General features: G+C 40.2%; 1 protein-coding gene and 1 pseudogene across 2 annotated transcripts in view; one reads left to right on the forward strand and one right to left on the reverse strand.

The window, feature by feature from the left end:
• The window catches only part of AKR1D1 (aldo-keto reductase family 1 member D1), a 42,382-nt gene extending 32,107 nt beyond the window's left edge, over window positions 1-10,275 (reverse strand). Inside the window, exon 1 of one of the 2 annotated variants that reach the window (XM_025929496.2) lies at window positions 10,066-10,275. In XM_025929496.2, the coding sequence (XP_025785281.1) occupies window positions 10,066-10,158 (93 nt within the window). In that variant the 5' untranslated portion in view covers window positions 10,159-10,275. Of the gene's footprint in view, window positions 1-7,596; window positions 7,708-10,065 lie in introns of those variants that run through there. The other variant, XM_086689146.1, reaches the window with a different exon arrangement.
• LOC112866578 (putative protein BRICK1 pseudogene) lies at window positions 7,746-8,369 on the forward strand (annotated as a pseudogene).
• Window positions 10,276-10,634: the final 359 nt, after the last annotated feature.

A 10,634-nucleotide genomic window follows, 5' to 3' on the forward strand; every position in this document is an offset into this window, starting at 1 on the left:
GAAGGCTGGGGAAAAGACAGTTTGGGGGTGTGCTATAAAAAAATATATTTTTATCAAATTTGGTAGCCAAACCTTTGTTCATTTTATTAACCTGCATGAAGCATAAGAATAAGAATATCCTCTCCCCTGAACATTGACAAACCAGAAGACCTGACAAACTCCTGACACTGGAAGTATAAGTCGTCCATCTTTCAGATTGCACATAAATCACTGTTCTTTAGTTATGGTGGCATTTTAATTTTTTCTATGTTTTATTTATTTTTGAGAGAGAAAGAGTGCATGCACACAGGCACATGAGTGAGCAGGAGAGGGGCAGAGAGGGAGACACAGAATCCAAAACAGGCTCCAGGCTTTGGAGCTGTCAGCACAGAGCCTGACACGGGGCTTGAACTCATGAACTGCGAGATCATGACCTGAGCCAAAGTTGGAGCTTAACTGACTGAGCCACCCAGATGCCCCAAGTTATGGTGACATTTTAAATATACGTGAGTGTGTCTCATCTTAGTTCAATTTTTTCTTAGGAGAAATGGAATCCTTGATGGATATTTCCATCAAGACAATCATCTAGTCTCATTGAATACAATTTTCAAATCATTTTTTAGGTTATGTGTGGAGGAGAGGTTTAATCATATTTGTAGATTTGTATTGACCTCATATTCAAATGGCGATCATTCCGATCTTCACAAATGTTGAGAACTACTTGTCCTTGCTTCTATATCGTCAGTGTTCTAACCAAATGCTTGACAAATCTCAAAAGACCTGTGAATTCTGGCCCACAGAATTCGATTTATTAAGAATGAGTGACACAAGAAATATCTTGTATTTCTAGTGACTTTATAGTCCTGCACTGGAAATAAAAAGCACTGTAAGTATAAATTGTATTTTCTTTCCCTATGTCAGTTGAAAGCCATCACTACTGAGAGGATAAGAGGACACAATAAATGAACAAATTGGCTACACAGATGGTATTAGAAAATTAGATTCATAGTCACAGATATCAAATAGCTGGGAAAAGAGACACACATTCCAGGAATATGAGAAATACCTCTTTGGCTAATTAATTGGCAACATGATTAATAAGGCTTGAATATAAATTGAGGCAAGAAAACCCACCCACAAAACACTGCGCAAAATGAGATGTTATGGATGACAGCAAGTGTGACAACAAAAAGTACACTGGAAGAGGAGAATCCTGGGCTAGAATCCAGAACTTTAAGGGAAAAAATAAAAAATACTTCCATTATCAGGTATATGCATAGTATGAAAGAATAAAGTTTAATATGAGATGGTAAATATAATCTCAGAGATAGCACTGAGATTATGTGGCTGGAACTGATAAGTGTAAGAGTAGAACCCAAATAGATTTACTACAAGGGGGAAAAAAACCCCAAACAATACATATTAAAGTATAAACTTATGTTTTCAAAGATCAACAGGGGTTGAACAGGAGGAACATTTAGGATAAAGAAAATGAGAATGACGAGGACTCAGTTAGGAGTGTGGTACTGACTGTTAGCCTGAAGTATATACAAATGATGCTTTATTTCATAAAGACACAGTACAGAAGCAAATTATAGTAGTGAGAGTCTTCATTTATCCAGCTACCATTAAAGTGCCTTTTCTAAAAGCTGAATATCTGGTGTGGGAAATCAAATAGCTATATCCTGAGTTAGGAGATTATAGGGAACACAGTACAAAGCAGAACTCTGCTTTCTGGCCTTGCTGAAAACAGTGGGCTGGTCGATATTCAGTTAATGTATATCTAGAGGTTGGGTCCTGACCATGCTCATAAATTCCTTAGACCATGTTATCTATGGAATATCTTATCTTGTTCTCCACTCTGCTTTCTGCATCTGCTCTTTTGTAGTCTTGGGAATGCCTTGTTTTTCTGCATGCTTTCCCTATGCTTTCTGTACGTTCTTACTGGCCCACTGATGTATTGCACAACGTTTCCCTGAATGTACGCTTCATAAATACAGGAGCTTGAGAACAGCTTGGAGAGAGTTCCCTTAGCCTCCCTCTCACCTCTCTTGACTTGTGAAGTCTTGAGTAATCCTTTCTGTCATCCTCAGCTTTGCTGGAGAAAGCTGAAAGCCAAACTCACAATCTGGTACAATCTTTGCTTGCTAAAAATATTGTCCCTCAGGTGGCAGAAGCAGCAATGAGGTGAATTACTATTTTAGACTCAATTCTAGTCAATATGGAGGAACTAGTTGGAAATGTGGATGTGAGAAAAATGCTTGTTTATAATTCTTAAGTGTAGCATAAGAGAACTGTATGTACATTCTGACAGATTCCTTAGGAAAATTCACTTTAGGGAAAACTCAGGTCGAATAGAATACCATATTTGGAGACTCAAATAAATGATATGATAGGAGAAATCTAAAATGTAAAATTTTGACTCCACAATTAAGGACGATAACAGTGAAATAAAGAATTCTATTTCCTAAAGTGGCCAATAGCACCATTCTTCCACTTAAGAAAGGAGAGTCCTGTAAGGATGCGGAGCCATCCACCAAGATGTAACATATACCCTAGGTCAACATCCATAATATGATGTTGTGTCCCCAATAAGTAGAATACATGATTCTGAAAACACAGTAGGAGTGATTCAGCTTAGCATTATTTCCTTTGACTTACTTAGACAATGTGTACTTCTCATCTCTGAATTTTAGGCTCAGTGGATCCTAGTTCCCAGGGCAACCCAGCCTCCTTATTTCAAGATTCAGCATTTAAGAAAAATGCCATACTGGCAGGGGTAAGTGACCTTATCACAGGAGGAGGTAGGGCTCCGTTGCTGTTACACGATGAGCCAGGGAGGAAAATGTCAGGCAGCTAGGCCATCCAGTAACATATCCCTTCCCAAATTTGATAGTTAATCGATAAGACCAGTGGCAATGATCTAAGTTGACCAGGGACTCAGACAACTCAGAGGTGAGAATCTGGGTTATAATATCTCATCAGCCACCAAGACCAGAAGATATGTTAGTTAAGGATGTGAAACATCTAGAATGGGTAGTCCAGGAAGGAGAGAAGTTGCAACTTGAAGTCTGCTTTAGTGGCAGGAGCTGTTTCATCCTGCCAACCTACCTCTTTTAAAACTTTTCCAGGACAGAGACCAAACACAAGTCTAGAAGAGCTCAGGGGTGAACTTAGACTACAAAGCCAGTAGGTTCAGCTGGCGCCAGGGGTAGACTGTAGTGGCTGTTATGGTGTACCACAGGACAAAATAACTCATTTGCTCCGCTGCCAGCAGTGTTGGCTGCCAGTTATTCACCTCTGATTCCCACTATGGATAATACAGGGTATAACAGCCTGGCTCTCTCACCTCAACTTAGCACAACTTTGTAGCACATTCCATAGCTCCCTGTGGGACTAATCCCAGTTGTGACTGGATCACAGTGTGACTCTCCCCCCTTGCACAGACCTGCTTCTCTCACTCCCCATACAGGTCTGATTCCTGAGAGCACTCCCCCACTAAGCCCCCTGCATGCACATCTCCTTCTCAGAGGCTGTTCTCCAGGGTGCCCAGCCTAAGACATTAGGGTACAGAAGGATTTCTTAAGCTACAGAGAGTACTAATGATACATGAAGAGTGATAAATGTGACCACATTAAAATCGAGAAACTCTGCTCATCAAGACACCATTAAAAGCAAATGGGAAGCGATATTTTCATATAGATGTAACCGACAAAGGACTTATATCCAGATATTTTACAAATCCAGTATCAATCAGAGAAGACAAATCCAATAAATAAAAACACATAGAAGGCACAGCCACTTTGCAAAAGATATTAAAATGTTTCATAAAAATATGAAAAAATGGCCAATTTCATCTAGAGTGAAGGAAATGGAAATTAAACCACAATGAGAGATTATTCCACACTTATTAGAACTACATATATTAAAAAGACACCAAATATTGGTGAGAATGTCAAGCAGGGGTACCCTCATACATTGCTGGAGGGAATGCAAATGATATAAATACCTTGGAAATTATCTACACTGGCATCATGCTCTTCCAGCTCAAGGCAGAATGGACTTGATGTTTCAGTCTGTTCCTTGGTCCTCAACAAGGGCTTGGACTTTACCTCTCCTTTACATCTCCCAGATGCAAAGCCTTTGGCTCACTCTCCAGACTGTGAAAACTTCTTGCAACTATAGAAATCTCAACCAGGGCCACCCAGGAAGGAATACTGGATCACTGAGACCCCCAATCTACTTCCTAGACCACTCCTTCCCCATAACTTGATGATTCTTGATCTACCTCATAACTAGATTTGCTCATCGCTACTTTATCTTTGAATAAGTATTCTCTCTCTTAAAGCACTTCATCTTTTCCTTACATTTTAGTTATAGGTGGGTTTTTTTTTTCTGTCCTCAGTCACTCCATTTACAGATCTCTTGTTGCTAGACCATTGTTTCAATCCCTGTGTTACCTAGGAAAATGCCTTGCATATGGAAGTCACACAATAAATATTCATTGAACTGAGTTATTGTGTATTTTCCAAAATATTTACCATTCATCCTGGATTTGTGTCATTTGCACATCTGGTAACATTGTTGAGTTTTACTTGAATATTTGGATAAATATTGGTTATTAATTCCATGGGATGATGTTCATAAAAACAGAATTAATTTCTATCAAAACTGAAAAAAAAAGAGTTTAAGACGCAAACTCTCACTATGAGACCTTCCCAGATGGAGCTGTAGGGAAATCTGTTGAGAGGCTGTTATAGACTATTTCATCCATGTATGAGAGCGTACTGGGACGCTTTCAAAAGGAAAAGTCACGTGGATAATTTATTTGCACGTTTTAGTCTTCATTAGTGATCATCAGGTGGGGTCATGCACAGAGCGCCTGGTGCTACTAAATGTTGGTTCTATCTCAAATTCCCTGAATCCACAGGCATGGGACACCTTTACAAGAATTTGGGCACCTTAGGAGAAAAAAAATCTCTCTAAGTCAGGAGAAGCTGGGCTGGGGCCCCTCACACAGCTTCATAGTATTGTCCATTCAAGTTGCTTTCCCAGTTCCTATCTCTACATATTCTAGTGGAATCTATACAGGGCAGAGGTCAGGGGAGACAGTGTTAGCAGTCCTTACTTTAGCTTTCCATGTCTGCTCCCACCCATCTCCCCCCGAAGACATGCCTACATCTTTCCCTGGCACCCTCCTGCCCTAACTTCTGTGTTAAGAGTGAACAGGATTCTAGGGAAGAAAAGATGCTGACTGACTTGACCACATACACAGAACACATATGAATTTCAGCTAAAGAGTTACCTCAGCCTGCCATTCGCCTTCTACTTCTTATAGAATAAAGGGTTTGAAAAGAATCTCAGGCATGCCAAGTAGAGAAGACTAGATTTTGGCATCCAACTTTGCCTTTAGGACTAAGACTGATTCTGAAGGTAAATGTAATTGGGAACTTTTATTTCAGGGTGGCTGACTTAGGCACAGTCCTGGGAAGATGATCAGGGAATTATCAGTCGCATAGCTTGGAACAGGAAGCCATGACTCTGCTTTATCTGAGATACTCCATTTTTCCCATTCCTCATCTCCTCCTGCAGCCCCAACAAACCTTCCACACAAATGTGGTGTATTTTTCGTCACATTAGAGTTTCTGATTTCGTGAGATCTGCCATGAAACTCCATCTATTACTTTACAACTGGTAATATTTCTGATCACAACTGTAGTTGCTGCATGCATGGTCTTCATTTCTTAGTATCCTTCTTAAGTCGTGTTGTCTAATCAGTGCATGTCTTATTTTCTGAAGTGAAATATAACCTCTTTTCTGGAAATGACACACAACTGCTTTTGAATGTCCATAACCTATAGCAGTTAATATTACTAGACACATAGTGGGTACTTAATTGTACTTATTGTAGGCACAGCACTCTCAGCTCCACTAAGTTTCAGGAGAGAGAGAGAGAGAAAGAGAGAGAGTGAGGGAGAGAAAGAGATCCATCCTGTATACACACACATACATACTCACACACATCCTGTATACTTTCAGGATTCCTAAATACTTTCATAAATAGAAAGAGACAAAGCAAGTCATAGAGGGGTGTCTGGGTGGCTAAGTCAGTTAAACATCCCACTCTTGATTTTGGCTCAGGTTATTATCTCATGGTTTGTGAGATTGAACCCTGCACTGGGCTCTGGGCTGACAGCATGGAGCCTGCTTGGGATTCTCTCTCTCTCTCCCTCTCTCTCTCTCTGCCCCTCTCCTTCTTGTGCATGCGCTCTCTCTCTCTCTCTCTCTCTCTCTCAAAATAAATAAATAAACTGTTTTCTAAAAAGAAAGTCATAGTTAGGAATATGCAGTTTCATTGATATAAGATATGTTCTTAAGAGGCAATATAGTATAGGGATTAGAACATAGGATCTGGACCCAAAGTATGTTGGTTAAAATCCAAGCTCTGTTCCCTAGCATTGTAAGTTTGGGGCAATTTTTTCTCTATATATACCTCAGTTTTATCATCTGTAAATGGGGTTAAATGGTGTATCTTTTGTAAAGTTTTGAATATTAAATTAGAAAACACATGTGTTGTAAGGCACTTAAGATAGTTCACGTGTTAAGTGATCAGAAAGCATTAACTGTTATTATTGTATTCATTTATATCACCATACCCTCTGATGCTCACAAACGTAGACGTCCCCTTTTACAAACACACTCATTAATTTGAAAGCATCAGCCAAATACCCATTACATACTAGGTAATATTCTGGAAATACAGAGCTGAACAAGACATTCTCTCTTTCATAATGAATTTCACAATCTTGTGGGGAAGATTGCAGAGAAACCGTGATTACAATATAGTGTGATAAGGGCTACAATAGAGTCAAGTAAAAGGGGCTATGTGGACACGCAAGAGGGCTAAGTTGTGGTGGCTGGGAGATGGGGTTCTGAGGGGCAGCGTCCTTGACCTGAGTCTTGAAGGTTCAGTGGAGGTTTAGCCAGCTAGCTGAACAAACCAGAAGAAAGGGTATTCCAGATAGAGGACAGCATGTTCACAGGCACAGAGATGGGAGAGTTGTTCAGGGAATTCAGGTAGTTATGTGTTGCACAGAGAGGCAGAGAGGTGGAAGATGGTGGTAGATGCTGCTGGACAGATGGGTCTTGACTGAACCGTAAAAGCTCAGTGTGCAAGGTAAGGAGTGTGGATTCTACCCTATAATGGATAGGGAGCCATTGAAATAATTAAGCAGAGGAATGATGTGATCATATTTGGGTCTGAAGAAGATCCTGACAGCCCCAGTTTGAATAATTGGAGGGGACAAAATTGGAAGAATAGCCTAACAAATGAAGAACCCAAACTAAGCAGTGACAAAGGAGACCAAGAGGAAGGTATCAAGTGAACAAATATTTCTGAGATAAATTCAACAGCAATCATTTGGAAGAAATGTGGACAAAGGGAGAAACAAGGATAGAGGGCAGAATGAAGGAATGTACTCAGATTTCTGGCTTGGGTGGGATCGGAGTGGTAGTGTTATTTTCTAGGAGTGGAAGTATTTGGAGGGGAAGGTAGAGATGGATAGTGTAGTTTTGTTATATTGAGTTAGAGGTGTTTATGAAAGATGGAGTACATACTTAACTGTACAACACAATTATCCAAGGAACTTGTTAAATGCAAATATTCAGCCTCTACCCTTAAAGAACCAGATTCGGTAGGTCAGAGGTGAGGACTAAGGATTAGCATTTCTTAAAAAAAAAAAAAAAAAAAAAAAAATTCGCCTCTTCCTTAGGCGGCAGCCATGGCGGGCCAAGAGGATCCGGTGTGCGGGAGATTCACCAGGACTGGGCGAACCGGAAGTACATTGAGGTCATCACCAGCAGCATCAAGAAAATGGAGGACTTTCTCAACTCGTTCCATATGTCTTGTCATTCAAGACTTTCAACACTAAAGGAGAAATTGACAGCCCTCAAACGGAGAATAGAGTACATTGAAGCACGGGTGACAAAAGGTGAGACCCTCACCTAGAACTGTGCCATGCTACTGCTGGGAAGTTGCTTTACAGAACACAGGCCTACGTGGGAAAGGCCCCAGCAGCCTCAGCTCCTTCCTCTCTCCTTAAAGAGTAACAGGGCTTATTTTTGTTTTTCTTTTTTCAAAAGCGTGGCCTTTGGGCTCTGCCATGTACATCGGTGTGTGATGTGGCATGTGGGAAGAAGTCCAGGGAAACTCTCGGAAACAACATTAGGCATTTTACCTTTTAAGTAACATTTTGTAGAACTGTTTGTCAATGTATTTGAGGTGTGCAGAGCCAGACGCCTGGGACTCTTTGTTAAGGTCCTCCCCACCTCCTTCTCTCTCTCTCTCTCTCTCTCTCTCTCTCTCTCTCACACACACACACACACACACACACACACACACACACACACACACTTTCCTTACAGCTCTCATTGCCTCTGCATTGGTTCTATAAACAGTCTTTGTCTCCTTTCCACCTTTGGTGGGGGGGTGGGGGGTGGGAGGCAGTCCTGTCTGAGACACTTATGCCCAGGCAAGGTGGCCACAAGAGAATGTTGTTGGTAACCCACCAGTTTCTTGTCCTTTTGGGGAGGTCAAGGCTAGGCCCCCACTTGGCTTGAAGGGACATTTTCAGAATTTTCTATCACTTGGGGTGTCTTTGCCTCTCATATTTCCCTAATAAACTCCTCAACTTAAAAAAAAAAAAATTTCCAAGTGGTTCTGATGTAGCGAGTCCAGGCTATATGAGTATATGTATAACAAAGAACAAAACAAAACAAAAAACAAAACAAAAAACAAAAACCAGGAAATAAAATTTCAGGAGTCTCTGCATATATGATTGGAGCCAAGATTATGAATGAGGTCATATATAGACAATGGGCAAAGTGAGAAGAGGAAGGGGCCAATGACTAAGACTGTTATAATTGTTTCAACAGTGATTTTCCTTTACATTACCAAAATCAGTGGAACTGGGCAATTGCAGCGGATACAAGTATTAACTCCTCTTGGTATGTGTAGTTTATTTTTCTTTCTCTGCCTTCCATTCCCCATGCTGCCCCCAGAGTTATCTTCCAAAAGCACTTATCTCGTGATGCTTTTCCTCTGTTTCTAAACTTCACATAATTCCTCCTTTTATACAGTGAAGTTTCAACTCCTTGGCATGGTATGCAAGGTCCTTTATAATCTAGTCTCAACCTGCATTTCCAGAGCCAGATGCCGTTGTCTCCACCGTTAATTCCATGTGCCAGCCACTACGGGCTTGGCCTCTGCCGGACACATCATATATCTTTGTGCCTCTATACTTCCTCTTCTGCCTAAAATGTGCTGCCTCAGCTCTGTCTCTGTGCCTCTTAACTCACAGTTAGCTTTACAGAGGTTATTCATACGTGGTCACACAAATCCAGTGGCATTTCTACACGTACCACTGGTTCATTCTGGTAATCAGCATTAAATTTGAATTGCAATGAAGAAAGCAGAAATATTTTTCTCATAAGTAGGAACTGTGTTTTAATGGAAGCCTACTCAATCTTGAAGGTCAAATTTAACTGTTTTTATGTGTTTTCAGAGAGATACTGTTTATAGTTCTGGGGTAGAATTTACTCTTATCGTCATTATTCTATAATTAACTATTAAAGAGTCAGCCTCCTCTATTTGATTTTTAATTCCTAGACAGCACAGACACTGTTCTCTTCATATTTGAAACTTCTATAGCCTAGTGCTTCATACATGGCAGGTTTTCACTAAATGCTTGTTAGACTGAACTAGAAATCCTCAAATACAAGTTTTAAAAACCCCATAAGTAATAAACTCAGAAATATCACGTGCCTCAGTCCAGTCTACTAGTCAAAATTTAGCTAAATTTCAGCCAAAGAAGCAGAAAAGTCCCATTTTCTAATTCAAGATAATTTTAAATTATAAACTGATATAATTTTAACCTCCAGGTCATTACTCAGGACACCAAGTAGTACTCCTTGGAGGTGACTTTCATTATTATAAAAAGGAAATCAATGAGCTCCATTCAAAACAAATGAAAGATTATGCTCCAGGGAAGTTTCAAAACAATAAAAATAAAAAAGAGAGAGATTTACCAGTTTAGGTTCTGAGTAGGTGCCAAGACCGATGATAGGAATGCTGTTTCCATCACTTAGGGGTATACGGTGATTTGCAGCACTGAGGTTCATCCTGCAGAGAGTCTGGGTTTCACGTTTTTCAGAGTAATTCTGGACACTACTGGGAAAATCTTTTTGTAAGGATATTTTAGGGCCTATTTAATGAAAGAAAGGAGAGTCAGAGGGAGGAGCAGTGGGAGGGAAGAGAGATTAGCAGATCTATTTCTCAACCTGTTTTTTTTTTTTTTCCCCAGGTTGTTTTGAAAATCTGGAGATTGTCCTTTGAACTTTATCAGAGGCATGTAAATAACATAACCCATTGAGAGCTAATGCTTACTTCTCTACAAAGAAAAAAGGGAAAAGCCAAAAAGAAACAAGTCTGGTTGGCTTCTGCCAGTTAGGATGGTTTTGTGGGCAAGTGACAGGCCTGTCTCAAATTCTCCTAAACTATAAAAGACATTTATTGGTTTATATTTCTGAAAGCTTCAACATTAGGGCTAGCTTCAGGTGAGACTATAGCAGTTTCCCAGGACTTGCCTGGAAATTCT

This window comes from Puma concolor, chromosome A2 (assembly GCF_028749965.1).
Source record: "Puma concolor isolate L17-30 chromosome A2, mPumCon1.1.hap2, whole genome shotgun sequence".
Lineage (NCBI taxonomy): Eukaryota > Metazoa > Chordata > Mammalia > Carnivora > Felidae > Puma > Puma concolor.